The following is a 17727-nucleotide window of genomic DNA, read 5'->3' on the forward strand; positions in this document are numbered from 1 at the left end:
CTTAATTAAGGGAAATCCTGTTAAGTGCAAAAAGGCCCTGGATCTTTCCCTTTTCTCTCTTTCACTCAGTCTTCTCCTAGCTCATCTCATAGATGGACAAACCCATGGGAAATGAGCAGGAAGCAACAGAGATCTGGGAGGTTCACATCCTCCTTGGGTGACCATTATTAGACAGAGAAATATCATCTTTCTATGTCATTAGATAGAGAATATATTAAATAAAGAAATATCATCTCATTATTAGATAGAGAAATATAATCTTTCTGTGTCTACAGCTAAGCCATGGCAGCAGAAGAGCAGGATTTTGTTTTCAGCCCATTTGGCAGATGTTGTGGTCATGCTAAACACAAAGAATCCTGTAGCTCAGTACATCTGTGGTTAAAGCAGAGATGCAAACAGAGAGGTGTTACCTCCCAAACCAGGGGGGCATTGACAAAAGTAGCTCCCCGTGCTGTCCACGCAGGTCCCGCTGCCACAGGGGTTTGATTTGCAGTCCCTGGTGTCCTTCTGGCAGAATTCTCCATCAAATCCGTTTGGGCACAAGCACAGGTATTCACCAAGGCCTGGAGGGTATTTGATATTGGTGACACACGTGCCACCATTGAGGCAGCTGCAGGGCTTCACTCCAACCTGGAAAAGGAAGAGGGGATTCTGGTAAGGTTCCTCTGAATAACCACAGCTGGGAGCTGCATTGTTCCCCTTTAGGAAGGGAGAGATTTGCACTGCAAACATGTTATCCACTATTATGGAAACCTATTTCCTTTGTCTAGATGGATGGCCTTATATTCACTGTACTTATTTGTTTGACTGAGAGCTCCACTTCAAAGGGATTTCTTTTTTCATCATTTAGGGACATATTCTGACTTGTAAGGAAAAAAACCCCAATCTTGTTAGCTGTAACAGCAGATTTCACATTGTATCTGAGGGCAGAATTTGTTCCTTATTCTTCAAAGAAGAAAGGAAAAATCTTTTCTCTTTGCCTGCCTGCCCACCTTCCTCCTTCACATTACAAATGGCTCCCAGGCAAGAACATGACTGTGGCATTCCTTATCTGGTGTCTCCCTTCAGGAAAGGGAGATCCATGGTTGTATTTTATGTATGTACAAGAACTGCATTTCTACAGATTCAAAGCTCTGCATTATCTCCCCCAGATAACACAGGTCTAGCTTGAAATATTTCCATTAAAGCCATATCTAGGCTCCAGTTTCCCCTTTGCTGTGTGGGTTCAGCAGATTGGTATTTTGTGGTTTGAATGAGTAAAAATAGGAATCTCTGGGAATAAAAATCATTTCTTCACAAAACTGTTCTTATGTCAGGAGTCTGTGTCCTGCTTTATTAGCTTATCTGATCAGAGGATTAATGTTAGCCCATACAATAAAGACAAAGTCATGCACAAGCTCTGCCAAGAAACTTAAGAGTGTGGAGTAAAGACATAAGAGCAAGACATCTCTAAAAATATCATTGAGAATGAGTTATAATCTCCCTTTTATAGCTAAAGCCTGGTCTTTTATGTTATATGCTTTTTTTTTGTGCAATCCAGATGCAAAATGTGAATTTTAAAGCAGATTAATGAACCATTAAAAGGCTCTGCAAGAATGTTCTTTCAAACAGCAATCAATAGCACTCTCTCTTGTTCCCTGTGTATATAGTTTCTATGTTCTCAGAGATATTTATTCCATTAATTGATCATTATTGCTGTGCTGGATATTATACAGTTATGAGGAAATAGCTGAAGCCTTGTTTTTCGAGGCAGTAACAAACTATTAGCTTTGATGACAATTGCACAATTGCACTGACATGACAAACAGGTTTGTTTTGTTTTTAAAGTGTTCTTTCCCTTACCTCAATGGAGTACCTGCTCTGTGCATTGCACTCATCTGACACAGCGAATTCAAAGGTCTGCATTTCTTCTGAATCCACTTTCCAGAGGAGCAGGCCAGCAGGGGAGAGCCTGGCACCCCGTGGCCCAGACTCCAAGATGAATAGCACAGCTGACCCTTCTGGATCCACCGCTATTAGCTGGTAAACAAAATTCTCACCAATAAATGTCAGCAGCTGGCTGGAGGGGGCCTGGAACACAGGAGGCAGGTTGTCTAAACAGCAAAAATGAAACCATGATTACATAAACTCCACTTTCTCCCACGTAAAGGCTCTCAGTGTGGGTCTTTGAAGGAATGCTCTCAAAGAAAACATGCAGATCATACCCAGAGGCTGATGGAGGAAGAGATTTGTGTGTTAGAGGCAGCAAATAGCTTTACCAAAAGGACACTTTTTTCCTCCCCTCCTTTTTTATTTTGTGGCCTATGCTGAATTTTTGTCCCATCCTGCACTTGGATTCATTTTGATGTGCTATCTGATTCTTGGGAGTAAATAACACATGATTTCTATAGCCTCCCCCTAGTCCCAGTTCTTCTTAAAACTAGTATATATAATATAATATATAATATATAATATGTTATATGTTATATGTTATATAATATATAATATATAATATATAATATATAATATATAATATTATACTACATTATATATTATATATGACATATTACATTATATTATATACTATATAATATATAGAGTATATATAACTAATATAACTAATGTATATTATATTAGTTATATATTTATATATATAATATATGATATATAATATACATATGACTAATATAACTAATTATATCATTATATATTATATAATATATATATATAAAATATATAATATATAATGATATAATTAGTTATATTTCTTATACTTACTTACATATTTAATCCACCTATCATCCATCCATTTAAACATAAATAAAATAAATCTCAAAATGCTGAATGACAAATGAACTGGGCAGGCAACTCAGAAGGGAAAATAAATTGGAACCCTTGCACTGAGTAGACTCTCCTGTCTTTACCCATGAGGAGTAATTAAGGAAGCAGTTTGAGTGGATTCACTTGGGAATAAAGGTCTTTTCAGTGCCAGAGTCTGTCCATCCCCAGTGACAGGGGTGTGTATCATGTCACCATTGGCACTGTTATTTCCAGGCTTGCTGTTTACATTCACTATTTCTTTAATGAAGATAAACCCTCCTAATTTTACAAGGGTATTTAGCAGCAGAAGATAAATGCTACCTGAAGATACTTTCAATGTATATAGGTAAGGAGGACAAGGTAGAGAAAATGATTACATTTTATAATTAGAAACCAAGGAGAAGTAAAATCAGATGAGTACCCTGAGGTGACAGCAGCTCTTTTTGGGCCAGGAATTTCATCTCCATGTCCTAAGCCTGCTCAGTCTCAAGGCATCTTTCCTCTTTAGCCAGCAGTACAAATTGACAGGTATTGATATTTAAATGAATCTTTCACAGTGTAATTTGACCATATTTATGTTTAAATTAAAGCACATTTCCAATACCCAGGAATAATTTCAAGCCATGCTCTAACATTATGAACTATATATGTGTTCTCATAAGGACTCCTTGCACTGTGCTCATGGGAAATCATCATTAGGGTTTTTTTTGTGGTGCATATAATTTTTATCCAACTTTGCTTTCCATAGCACAGCTTAGATGATGCAATTATTTAAATATGTGTCTCCTTTATTGCTGCTGGGTTATGAGAGCTTTCTAAAATGCTTGTCCAGCAGATTGTCCTGGCATAACTGTTGAAAGCTTCCATCTATTCATTTACCTTTTATTTCCCAAACACTAAAGCCATGGGGCCCATAAAAGTTGTGCCCAAAGTAATCAATGAAATATTGATGCAGGGCATGCATTTATGGATAAACACAAAGGTGTTAGCTGAATGGATGGTGAGTGGAAGTGGTAGGCACAAAATAATATAAAATCAGATGTTCTGAAAGGAGTCTGTGGAGGAGTGTTTCTAATCCTACAGAGATCTGCTTGCCATCCAGTAAATAAATATTCACTCTCCCTATTACTGCAGGACTTTTAAAAAAGTTTTCACACTTTTGAAAAAAGGTCTGACAAACCCTTTCTTCTAAATAGTTTTAAATTTTGACATCATTTAAAAGTGAACAGTGATGTGTGTCAGAGTTCCCAAATCACTTCTAGTTTCATAAATTTCAAAAGAAATTCAGTTTTTAATTTTTAAGCCATTTCCTGAATTTGAAAATCAAGCTGTCTTGGTATTAGTAATGAGTCTGTCTGTAACACCCAGGATCAGCTCATCCCTGGGAATGCTGCTGCTCTGGCCAGCAGAGTATAAGCTCAGGTTGGATGTGGCTCTGGGCAACCTGATCTAGTGGAAGGTGTCCCTGCCATGGCAGGGGGTGGGACAAGATGATCTTTGAGGTCCATTTCAAACCTTTCAAAACTTTCTATTATTATATGACAGAAAGGAGGCAAGGTTTGTGAGTCACAGATAATATCCCTCATTGGATTAAATATTTTTCTGGGGAAAAACACACAGCTTTCAAGTGTAGTCTCTCTTTCAGATCTAAATTACCCTTAGGCATTTTAACTGCTCATCCAAATGGATTTTCAGTTGGCCAGCTTTTGGGATGTAATAAAACCCCAAACAACTGGAGCAGGCTGGTTCTGTGACTCACACACCTTTCTATACTATAATGTGTTTGGGTTTACAAAGCCTAAAAAGCAGAGAAACCCCTTCTGAAAGCACCACATGGATTTACATAAAGGCAGTAATATGATCTTTATATTAACCAGATGCAAACATGCAAGGGAGGAGATGGGCTGTGAGGATAATGTTGTAAAGAGGATTGTCTGTAAAGAGTGGGGTGAGCAATGGTTGCTGTTTACACTGGGCAGGTAGCCATAAAAAACTATGATTTAGTCTCCATCCTTCAGGAGATGTTTCAAAAGGCAGCCTCCCCCTGACCCCTGCCTCCAGGGGCTGCAGAATGAGGGCTCTGTGGCAGTGCAGGTAATGAGTGCCTGATCCCTATCACTTGGACTCCCTGCCAAGGCAAGCTCTGCTATGAGCCATTTCATAGGATTTGGCTCAGCAAAAGGAAGCAATTCTTGCAGGCACCAAAAATACATGCTAGCGTTTTAAAAGCAGTATTTTCCCCAAATTGCCTCCTTAAAGATTTGTACCTGTGAGATGCTGACAGAGATATTTAGGGTTCATCACCTTCAGCTGACAGACTTGGGCACTGCATGGGCCACTAGCATATCAAATTCTAACTTTCAGGCATTTATTAATCTGAGATTTATCAAGTTTCAGACAGAACTAGGTGCACAGTGCATGCAATGGAGTCTGCATTTCTGATGTACCCAATTATTCCCACTAGAAACAGTCCATGTGCACCGACATGATAGATTCAGCTAAATGGAGGAATGATATATTTAATAAAATGAGTCATAAATTCCCAGATAAGTGCTTCTAAATTCTAGAAAAGAAACCCCTGTCTTACTTTCATTCACAGACCAGGTGAACTTAGAAATGTCAGGTTCACAGAGAAGACAAGGGCTTGTAGGGCTTGACTCTCCTTCACCATAGCAAAGTCCATCTATATTGCATGTATTTTCCTGCCAAAAAAAAAAAAAAGGAAATAAAAATGGATGGGAGGTGAAGGCAATGAAAATAAAGGAATAAGAAAGATGGGAAATTAGCAATTATTAATTTCTGGATATAAGCAGAAATTCACTTGTCTCTTGAAACAAGGAAACAGCAGCAATTTAAATGTTGGTGCTTTCTGCTTACAGCGAGGAAACTGTGGAAGTTTTCCAGTCCCAGCTTGGGATCCTTGTAGCTTTGAATGTTTTAGCTTAGGCAAAGGGGTGTTTGTCATAGATAGATGATGGATGCAACAGAATGTGACTTTTCCCATTTGCACACTCATGTGGTGCATGTGGTCACAATTCCCAGCTGTGACTGTTCATATGGGGAGTATCAGGTGTCCATGAAATGTCAGCTCCACGAGACTCCCAAAGCCTGAGACTAGACTATTTCCATTTGAAATATTGCAATCTTGCTCTTCATAAGCATTTGCAAAAGCAAATTCTGCTATAGGAAATTCTGCTATAAAAGCAGAATAAAGAAGTGCATGAGAATTCAGGCTTCCATGAGGGAGCTGCAGAGGAGAGCTGAGCACATCCCTGGTGCCTTGGTGGGGCAGAACATCCCAAAAACTATTTGTGAGGGATGCTCTGTGGGCACAGCAGCCTCTGGGCTGACCTGCTCCTCTCCCACTGTGGATCCCACATGGATTGAAGGCATTTGGGTATCTAAAAAGGGAACACAGGGACATAATTAACAGATGCAGTTAAAGATCTATCCCATGGGAAGGTCCTATGGAGGAGTCAGGCCTTGTAGGCTGTGCTGGGCAGGTGGGACTTTATCTGACCATGCAGATTCCCAGAAAAACATGGAATAATCCTGGGAACAAGGGGCATGTCCTTGCCGCAGTGGGACAGCAGGACAGACAAACTACCAAACACATTTTTTCCCTTTCCTTCCTTTGTTTTTCTGAGACTGATATGTGTCCTGTTACTGGCCCTGTGTTTTCTGTCTATTGCTTTACTGGTGTCCCAAACTCCTTCTGCAAACTGCATTAGTCAGTAATACCACTTTAGGGTAATGGGTCAGGTAGAGAAACAAAAAGCATTCTCATAATGGCCACAACATGATAGAACATGACAGATCTCCAGTACTAAAACCTGGATGTTAATTAGATTTTATTACATTGTTGTTTTCAAGGGCTTGATGCTATGATGAAAAAAAAAAAAATTTTTTTTCTGATGTGATACAGTGTGGTACAGAATGGGCCCCATAAAAGAACACAGAATATGAAATGGGCTGATATAAAATGTCCCCTAATTAAAACACCTTTTCTGAAAGCAATTTAGGTGTTGCAGAGTAATGCAGAAGGGGTATAATTAGACTGTGGTCTGATGCAATTGGAAGCCTAGCTCAAATATTCCCTTGAAGCATTTTAGAATAGAAATTACTATAATCCCTAGAGAACACCATATTGAGAGACCACATCCATTTCTGAGTTTCAAACATGTAAGAATTAGGAAAGCCTTTGACAAAAAGCCCTCACCTTAGCTTAAAGTGAAATGATTCTAACACAATTATTTTAATCTAAAACTAAAGTGGTTTTGCCCTCAGTTGGGCTGTGCTGGGTTTCCCTGCCCTTATCTCTCTGAGGGCAGTGACAGAGGGACTTTGAGACATCCAGTCAGGGTCAAACTACCACACAGGCCTATAAAGTTACTATAAAGTAACCTCTGTTCGCTCACTCACTTGGAAAAAAAGTCAACTTTTAAAAAATTTTGGTAACTGGTGTGTGCTTGCAATCAGTGCAGGTTTTAAAGCTGTATTTTCTCATTAGCATTAATGAGAACAGTGAGGCAAATGAGTTAAGATGTACCTGATTAATCTTCATTTTATAAAAAAAGCAGACTGGTGGCCTCCTATTAATTCATACTTGCCTTAGGGTAGGAAAGCAGAATCAGCACATTCAAATATCCCACCTAATACCCTCCAAAAATTTTTTGAAGCCCCACTGCAAACCAGATAATTTGCTTAATGCAGGCCTCTGGAAAAAAGAGATCTTTTTAAGGGATGCTACACCAATGATTCCACAGGAAAACTGAGGATTATAGTGCTCTGCAGGCAATTTTTAATATGTTGGCAGTTTAAAACATAGCTGTAGACATTTGGTTACAGTTTTGAAACTGTCAGAGTACTCAATGTTTGTATTTAGCAGTGTTTAATGCAAGCAGGAATGGTTGATGCTCTCAAGGGTGTTCTCACATGACAAAAACTGTATAACATGCTTCTTTGTGTGCCTCTTGCTAAGGCAGAAAATTGGAATAGAAATGATATAACCTCACCAAACAGGCTGGGAGAGGGAAACCAGCAGAGACACTTCAGAAGTGAAGCTAATCCTCTCAGGGCAGGCTCCTCACTCTTATTTACTCCCACTAACAGCTGTAAAGGATAAATACTGGCAGCCATGAGCTTTCCTGAGGTGTTTGTGTGAGGAAGGTCCATCATAAAGCATGCTCTATCAGGTGTAAATAGGAAAAGGGAATAAAATATCGCAGACACGAGGCTGTGAAAGAGAAAAGCAAAGTGTGGGGCTGTGCAGCTGCTCTGTGAAATAGGTTTTCCCCTTCCAGAGCAGTTATTACACACAGCCCATCAGAGGGAGGGAGAGGGCTAAGGGAGAGATGAAGGATCCACATGAAACCTTGATGGTCTTTAAATTACCTTTAATTTGCAGAGTGCGGTGGGGTGGAATTGGCAGAGCTGGCAGAGCGCGTCGTACAGGGTCAGCACCCGCGAGTTACTGTACTGCACGCCATCATTAGTGACCTGAGTGAGACAAAAATCATCCTCAGAACTCATCATGCTCCATATGGAGACTGTCTGCTCGTTGTGGAGCCATAGCACTGCCCCTTTGAGCTGGATGCATGCCAGCAGGATAAATTAAACCACTTGTGAGCGGCTCTGCGAGCTAACAAATTGCTTAATGCTCCAAACTGGAAATTCTTCATTAATAACCAAAAGATCTTTTGGCTCAGCTGGCATTCAGCTTTCTAATTGCTATTAGGTTTTATCCTGAAGGTGGTTTTTTTTTTTTTTTTTTTTTTTTTTTTTTTTTTTTTTTTTTTTCTGATACCCTCATGGAAGCTTTACTCAAGTACTACAAGGGGGATTTCAAGGAGTTGTGGAACACGATTAACATTTTTGGCTGGGACTCAGAACCACTTTGTTACTAACAGCAAATCAGTAAGTAAAATCCTTGGCCTGAAAAAAAGAAGAATGTGCATTATATAGGTTTGCTTGAAATTAACCTTATAAAAGATGCAAGGGATGGCAATATGAGAGAGAAACAGTCTCATTTCTGTGGGAAGGTCCCTTAGAGCAGTCACCTGTCCCAGCTCATAATGGATAATTCACAAAGCCTTAAACATGCCCTTTTTTATATAAGAATGCTTGCACAGTACAAAAGAGTTGAGTACATTTATATTTTAATTTTTCCACAGTAAAAATGAAAAGATACCAGAGAAGTGTGGATAAGTGGAAAGCTTTTGAGAGTGCTTTGTGAGACGTCTTGAGAGGTGTGAACCTTGAAGAGCACCTCAAAACCCTGGGGGAAAGCCATGCTGTAGACACAAATGAGAACCAGCAGGAAAGCAAAACCTTTTTGTCAGGTATTTTTCAGGTTTTGTCTTCTCACAGTCAAAATAAAGATTCTGCTTAGCAAATCTAACAGGGTTTGCTTTGGATTAATCAGTTAACCCTATGTTTTCTTGGTGTTTAAAAAGAATCCCCAGCCCTCCTCCATCTCTCCCGAGACCACAAAGCTGAAACATCCTTGGTCCCTTTGCAGGGGATTTTTACAAGACTGAGGCCATAAAGTTTTTGATCACTCAATAAACTCTTCCAGCTCACAGAAAAAAAAGGTTAAATTTAACAAAGATAAACAAAAGTACAGAGATCAAAAAATACGTGTTAAGTTTCGTAAAAAGCAGCACTTATCATGAATTGGTTGCAAGTTCATGGAAGAGAATAGAGCAGATTCTCCCACACTGTCTCATGTGGGATGGTTCTACATTTTGAGCTGAGTGGTTTTCTCTGCCACCACAGAAACCACCGCAAGGGCAGGCACAGGCAGCATTCATGGATATTCACAATTTCAACTTGTGGAAGTGAAATAACTTCTTTGGACTAATATAAATTGGTTCAAAAATTCATTGATCTAGTAAAATTCATTATTTTAAGGAAAATATTAGACTATTGACATATTAGATTATAGTGTGTTGTACTATAGGTAAAAGTGCTTTTAAAAGAAATAAAGGATTTCTCCTGCAGTTTGAGAAAAAACTGAAACCCCCTGTAGACCTGCTCTTCACTGAAAGACTCTGGCAGCAAGATTTCCATTAAGAATTTATTATTCCTAGTGCAATTTAAACTAAATTTAAATTCATTATTTTACTGGAGTGTCCAATGTTGTCTCAATACACTCAATACACAGTGCACTAATAATGGGTGAAAAAATGGCTAGACAGGGAAACATATAAAAAGCTGTGAAATTGCACTAATTGTTCTGTCTGGAGTGTTGTGAGAGAGATGTAACTCCTATAATTAGATTATTTTTTAATCTGTTTTGACTTTTTTTTCCTACATTCTATTATAAACATCTATTTTGAGCTCTTTTTAGAATTGGGCTGGTTTATAGCTATTTTAATTGCTTTTTCATTAGTCATCTTAGTGATGTGGAACAAGTACTTTGATGAGAACTGAGTTGAGCAAACCTTTAATTTGTTTGGACCTTAAGAGGCAAAAACCAACTTAGAGCTGGGCCTTGTTTGCTTGGGCATAGGTATCATCTGGAAAGAAGGAGCTGCTTCTGCAGAAATGCAAAGGATGCTCAGAAACTCTGTTGCTTTTTTCTCAGGTTTTTCACCCATCATGAAATGATCTTGGCTATTGGCATCACTCTACATAGACTTTGTAAGAAAGTCAGAAAGTCTCTAAAAAAAAAATGAAAGGTGTAAAACTGTGCTGAGTTCAAATTCAGTTTTCACCTCACTGAATTTTTTGTGATTATTTTTTTTCCGTTCTAGACAAATACAGCACCAACAACTTAATGAAAAGGATGAGAGCTGCTTCCCAAATTAGATAAGTGCCTGCCAAGCTCTTTCACCTCTTCACCCAGGCATCTGCCTGGACAGCTCAAGTCATCTGCTGCCCAAGCATGGGTTTGTATTTTGATATCTCAATTAATTATGCCAAACACTCTGGTGTAGCCACATGTACTTTCTTATCTGCGTTCAGCAGCATGTCATGAGAACAATGGGCAAAATCTGAAACATGACTACAACAGGAGATTAAATGAAAGAGCACTGAGAAGAGCTCCTGCTCCCCCAATGCTGGCAGTGAAAAAAGCTGTAGTGAAATATTTCTGATTCCTTTGAAATTTCATTTGGGAAGGGGTAAAGATTCTGAAAATATTGAACGGTGATATTTCCAGAAAGAATTGTGCTGAATTTTGGTTCTGAAAAATACTTTAGCTATGCTTTGAAAAGTAGATACATAGATACATAACCCAGATCATCAATAAGTCTTTCGAGATGCAATAAGTCTTAAGAGGAATTTTCTGGAACACGAATTTTTGAACACCTGTGGAATTAATTGAAAGTAATTTTTTATCTGGAAAAGCTCCATGATTTTGTTCTCTGTGCTGCCACGTAAGGCCAGCTGCCTTTGAAGCTGAGCACTAGGCTCTGCCTTCCCAATTTGTTCATCTAAAGATCCACAGGAGTTCCAGGCTCATGTGCAGACTGAGATGATTTAATTGAGCATTTGCTGTGTAGCCGTCAGCCTGGTTCCTCTGCAGGGTTTGAAGGAGAGGGAAAGGGCAGAAAGCTTGCAGGTGCAGAGCTTTTCTGGAGCTTTAGTGCATGGAAAGAGATTTTTTAGCTGTTTTTGAGGGGAAAGGATGAGAAAAATTGTACAGACCTCCTTAGGGCTGAAAAGAAGCGCTTGAACACAATCAGAATTGTAATAGACCTGTGCTGTGAGGACGATGTCCTGGAACACTGGAGAAACCTTCCTGTGCCCAAACCAGAGTTTTAGCTGTCGTCTTGAGCCAGGAACACCCAGGGTGTCTCCCTCTCAGAACCTTCCACCATGAAGCAGCATTTTATCTCACAGCTGGCAGAGTTCAATAACTTTTTGGAGCAATTTTAGAGCCCTGAGCAGAGCACTGTCCCTCCTGGTTCAGCCCTGTAGTGTGACACAAGGAAGGTCCAAGGCCCACCCCAGCAGCAAACAGTCAGGCTCTGCACCCACAGGGTTTTACCCTAATGTCCTAAACTCCCAAATCCTTGTCTTTTAAAAATAAATTTCGGATTAGAAGATGCGTTCTGCCAAACATCCTTCTGTTTCCCCCAGGCCGCGTGGCAGCACGTGTCCCCAGCTGGGTGCAGGCCGCTGCAGGCTGCAGGACAGGCAGGGGTGAGGGGAGTGTTTTACGTGCCTCATTTTGCATTCTTCAATTTTCAGGGCACATCTGCATCTCCCTACAATGGCAATATATTCTTCTTAGCTTCAGAGCCGTTAAAAAAAATCTCAGTTTTGTAAAAAACAGAAAAAAACCTATCCAGGCCTAGAGGGAGACCAAGGGCAGCAGGCATGCAGGGTCGGGAAGGCACTGGTTTCCTGGGGATATTTAGAAAAATAGGTACCATTTTGTGAAAAAAGGGGCTAAAACTGCGGCAGAAAACCCAGAAGAAGCAGATAGAGCACATGCTTCTTCCTGCAGCCATTCGGACCACAACTGTGACCGTGGCATCCCAGCTGAAGCCTGCCCAGGGCATGCATCGTTCATGCACCCAGGGAGTCAAAGCTCTCTGACACTTGCTGCCTAATCAGGAGTCTGAGCTGGGGTTTTCAGAAATGGAATACTAATGATTAACAATTGATTAGCACAACTGCATCAATTTCAGGTGATTACCTCTAGAAGTGGTTGTAATTTGCCCTTTTGGATTGGCTACAGAGACACCTGCGTTTAGCTCGTTTTGGTTGGCGGGGTGTGTTTTTTCTTTTCCTCTACATGACATTAGTGAGAGTATTTCTACAGGCATTTTCATTTCTGAAAGGAAGAAAACTGTGCTTTGCATTTTAATTTACCATGACAACTGATTTTTCTCTTTCTAAAGTGTTTCTTAGAAACATAATAAAATTCCTACTTTCACTTGCCATCTTGCAAACGGCTCATCACCGGCCACGAAGTGCACAGCCTCTGTGATGTTCAGGAGTGGGATCTGGCAGTCAACAGCCTCAGAGCTCAGGAAATCTGCTTTTGTGCTTTCTTCTTCTCTTGATAGCCATTCGCCATTGAGATGCTGCAGTAAAGCAGAGGGAGAGTGCAGAAAATTAAGGCTCATAAAGAGATTCCAGTTGTCAGTGTATGTTTATGTTTATAATCAATAATATCAGGCATTCCATGGTGGTTTATTTAAAAGGAAACATGCTGTTACTATAGCTACAGTAAAGGGGAAGCCATGCTTAGCTAGGCATGCAGGTGGTCTATTGATTTAGGAAGTGCTGTGGTCTGCACTTGGGATGAGCAGCTGGGATGAGATGGGCTGATGTAATCGAGTAACTTTGTGTTTCCTGCTGAAGCTCAGCAGCCAGCTCGTGGCTCCTTGAAGGTGATGTCAGCTACCCCTCCAGATCAGCTGCATAAAACATCCCAACTTGGGAAGAGCCCATGGAGCCCTAAGGGGGCACAGCAAATCTCAGCGGTGCCTCGTGAGCATGCCAGCACCGACTGGGAGTCAGGCTGAGTGTCTGTTCTGAGGTGGATTTATGAGTTTAATCAAACATTTCATAACTGAGGATGCTGATCCACCAAATCACTCAGTTGCAGCATTGCCTGTGTATAGTTGTTTATGATAAAATTACAGTGCTTGCATAAGAGATGGGTTTGATGCTCATCTAAACCTCTGATTTGGTGGTGAAGTATGACTAAGAAAATTCAAATAAGAGCCTCTGTAACTGTGGTGAGGAAACCCTATATTCAACCACAAAACTTAACATTTAAATGTGTTTTGGAAAACTACCAAGTGTAGTGATTCCAGATGTACAAAATGAGAAATAATATTGTGATTTCAGGCTTCAGTGGGCTACAGAGCACCTGAACCAAAGAGGAGTCAAACAAAACTCCACAGAGATTATGAACAAGAACTTATAGCTGTGCATTTGCAGGGAACCAGTCTGGAAAGGTCTGAGCCTCTTCAGCTCCCCTCACTTGCAGCAAACACATTGGCAGTGGGCTTGGAAGGTGAAACACTGCTGAAACAGCGAGGGAAGATAGCACAGATCAGAGAAAAACATTTCTATATAAACATGTCAGTGTTGGACTGTATCATCCATATTTCATATTTTAGAGGAGGTAGCTTACAATTAGTCTGGTGACCTGGCAGTGCAGGCTGGGAGAGTCTCTGAAGCCGAGGCCAAACACCCGGATCCTGCTGCACGCCGAGGCGCGGACGTCGCAGAGACCCCCGTTCTCCAGGGCTGTGATTTCCAAAGCTGGCTCTGCAGGGTGAGATGGATACAGAGCTTCAGAGAGCAGCACTTGCATTCTGTTCTGCTCTGCTGCAGCAGAGATTTTGTTGTAATTGTTCCTGGTTGTTGCGGTTTAATACTTTTCCTTAAGGAAGTCTTCCTTGCCTCCCTATGGATTTCTCGTGAACAGAGAAACAGCAGTTGTCAGAAGGGGAGGCAGAAAACCTCCATTAAATATTGTCCTGTGCACCCAGTGCTGCAAGATCTGAGTGTCAGGACTCCTGAATCAATTCTCTGAAGTGGTGGCTTCATGTCAAAAGGTCTCCAGGGCTAAAACTTTTGTTGACCTAAGTATCCAGTGGCAATACACCTCTGACCCAGGTAAGAGGGACAATACATCCCAGGGAACAGGATGGGAGCACAGCTGAGAGGACAAACCCTCATCCCATAGCATACAGAAATATGGGAACAAGAGATGACCATGCCACCAGGATCCTTGGAGTGTTAAAAGCAGGGAAAAAGCCAGCCCTATATTTTTGGCTTTTTGTTGGTTTTTTCCCCATAAAGTTTTGGCAGCAGTAAAAGGATCATTAAAGGAAAGCTTTCTTGTGAGGGTTAAATCATTAATGGTAGCACTCAGCTCTGCGCTGTGTCAGCACAAAGGTCATGCACCAGCTAAGTTTCACTTAAATGCTACATTAAAGCCTTAAGTAGAGCTTAAGTGAACTACAGCCTGTGCTGGCCCCTTTACAAGGCTGACTTCCACCCATTACTGTTTTAAAAATGTTTTATGGTTCTCAGGTAAAGTTTCATTTGGGTTCTGTTGTACTTTGGGTATTCACCTTTCAAAATTGCTCGTTGCTTTCATACTGGGGTTATTTCAACAGAGGAAAAATGCAAGCCCATTGCATGTCAGAATTCACATCCTTAATTAAGAAAAATTATAATTTGGTAGATATTTGCGTCAGCTCTTGGGTAGCACAAGGCTCAGAATGGCTCCAATATCATACATCAATAATAGGAATCGGTTGGGATCATGGCTGAATATTTTCATTCATACTATTTGTAGATCTAGTGTTTGGGAGAAGCCACTATAATGACAAGTAATACAAATCAGAACACTTTCTTCTTGTCTCCTGAACAACACTTAGTAGCAGGGGCATGACCAGGAGCTCTGGGAAGGATGCTCACCAGCAGAGTGTTGTCCCAGTTGTTATCTCCGCTTGATCCCTCTTCCCTGTCCCATCCCCACTGCTCTGGCAAAGCAACATTGCCCATCAGTTTTCTCTGAGCTGCAGCTTGGCTAAAACAGAAGCTCTCCATCACCTAATATTTTATTGGCACCTTAGTTCAGCTCTGATTTGAGGGGCAAAATGCCCTGAGTGGAGCTGATAACCTTTCCCAGCACCTCGCTGTTCCTTTAGGGCTCTGCCATTTAGGCTGTCATTAGGAAAAATGCTGTTTAAACACTGCCATCCCACCAGATTGCAGCCTGTAACAACACAGCCGCATGACTCATGTCTTTCCAGAGAAAAAAAGGAAGGAAAGCAACATAAACATGAAATAAAAGAGAAAATACTTTTTTTCCCCCCTGCACTTCTGAAGTGCTTTTAGCTTTTCTTTCATATTTTTAAAAAATTGATTTTATTGCAGCAGTATTACCAACACTGCTGGACACTTTGCAATATTTACAAGAAAGAAATCGTTTACAGCTTATCAGCTTTCATCAGTTACTGGTGGATTCCTGTAATGTACAAAACTATTAGTCAGATGTGGTGACTGGTTTTGATAAATTGCCTTCTTCTGTGGCTAGTGCATAAAAATTAAAAAATAAAAATGCTTCATTATGTTTTTCATGAGATTTTAATAGTTAGCCCCACTAGTACTGAGGCAACTTGGATTGCATTAATGTTTTCATTATCACTGCAGATTTTCAGGCTTCTGTGGGTGAAGCAGAATCTCAGAGCCTGGGAAGGAGTGGGGCACAGGAATGTGCTCCTGCAGCCCTTTCTGTTCCACAAAAGCACTCTCAGTGCCCAGTGCCTTACAATATCAGCTCAGCATTTTGTACTTATTTCTCTCAAACCATTCTTGTCAGGGTTTAACCCCAGGCAGGAACTGAGTATCACACAGGCACTTCTCACAGCTCCTCCTGGCAGGATCAGGGAGACAATCACCAGGGAGAGAGTGAGAAAATGTGTGAGATGACTTAAGGGGAGTTTAATGGGAGAAAAAAGGGAAAAAAATACAGTAATGATAATAATAATAATGATAAAATATTTAGAATATATGCACAATGCAGTTGCTCACACTTGCCAAGAGATGCCCAGCCTGTACCTGAGCAGTGATCCCTGCCCAGCTTTCCCCCCAGTTTATGCACTGAGAGTGATGCCATATGGAATGGGATATTCCTGTGGATATTCGTTTGGGGTCAGCTGTCCTGTTGTTGTCCCCTCCCAGCTCTCTGAGCATCCTCAGACCCCTCATTGGCAGGGCATGAGATCCTGGAAAGTCCTTTCCTTAATGCAAACACTACTTGGCAACAACTGCAAACATCAGTGTCTTACCCACTTGAAATCTGATGGAAAATAAAGGTAATTACAATGTCTCTTTTTAAAAGAAATGGATAGTAGAGTTCAGCCTTTAGACTTTAGTTTAAGCAGTACATAAATATTGATAAGGGTTTTTGTTTTTACCTTTTTTATTTATTTTTAAATGTCACACATAATGGGTGTAGGAATTTTAGGCATTTGGTTTTAATGAGGGTTTCTGTCTGTCTTCCTCCCTGCTTTCTTGTGTTGCATTTTAGCCAGTTTCAACCAAAAAAAGGGAGAGGAAATCTCCATTCCCTTGGCTTTGGAAAAGTCTCCTGGCAGTTGGTAGCTGGGCACTCAAACATCCAGACTCTGTTCTTGCTGGGTACAGGGATCAAGGTGTGGTTCATGGACAGGGAGCTGGAAGTGCAGAGAGGTGCTGACATCAGAAGGAAATATCGGAGAGCCTGAAAAACTCCAGCAAAAGGGCTGCAAGTAATTCAGGTAAAGACTGTAGGGAAGGAGCAATAAAAAGAGCTGGGAAATATCACAAAGGTGAGACTGAGGGCAAAAGTGCAGAGAAAGCTGAGGTTGTGGAGACCTGGGATGGATGTCTGATGTCTGTAGAGAGGAGAGAAATCTGCAGGTAATCAGGCAGTTCTTGGAAGGTGCTTGTAAAAAGTACAATATATATGAACATTAATAATTTATATTTAGGGAGTGTGAATGTCAAAATACAACGAAATCCAGGACAGAACACCCTCCTTCCTTTCTCTGTATGGCCTCTAGGTCAAAAATGTGCTTTGACTTTTACTAGCAGATTAAAAACTGAAGCTCAGGGTGGCACCTGGGGCTCAGATGTGTGACTGGTGCAGCAGTTATGGAGGAGGATTTTATTGCAGCAGTGTTCACATCCACTGGCTCAGGCATGGACATCCCACTGCATTTCCAGTGCCCAGTCTGCACCCGCAGCAAGTAAATGCAAATAAAATGCATCTGTCACCTGGCAGAGCATTGATAGGGACAGTGTGAACAGCAGAAAATGTTGGGGATAAAAAGTGAAAGAAAATCTTGTGTTTTCATGAAACTGTCTTGAGATAAATTGGAGAGAAGGGTCTGGAACTGAAGGTGGAAATCTCAGAGGCCTCCAGACAGAATAAAGGATCTTTCCTCTTTGGTTTGCAAT

At 40.7% G+C, this 17727-nt stretch overlaps 1 protein-coding gene across 1 annotated transcript in view; it reads right to left on the reverse strand.

The window, feature by feature from the left end:
• LOC128938258 (von Willebrand factor D and EGF domain-containing protein-like) overlaps positions 1–17727 on the reverse strand; it is a 171944-nt gene that overhangs the window by 59157 nt on the left and 95060 nt on the right. Inside the window, 6 exon segments of the mRNA XM_054278405.1 lie at positions 411–630; positions 1843–2093; positions 5387–5501; positions 8194–8298; positions 12684–12839; positions 13901–14037. Of these exon segments, the coding sequence (XP_054134380.1) occupies positions 411–630; positions 1843–2093; positions 5387–5501; positions 8194–8298; positions 12684–12839; positions 13901–14037 (984 nt within the window).

Source organism: Melozone crissalis, unplaced genomic scaffold, assembly GCF_028551555.1.
Source record: "Melozone crissalis strain CALT ecotype California unplaced genomic scaffold, PUWL_Pcris_2 ptg000023l_1, whole genome shotgun sequence".
NCBI classification, from domain to species: domain Eukaryota; kingdom Metazoa; phylum Chordata; class Aves; order Passeriformes; family Passerellidae; genus Melozone; species Melozone crissalis.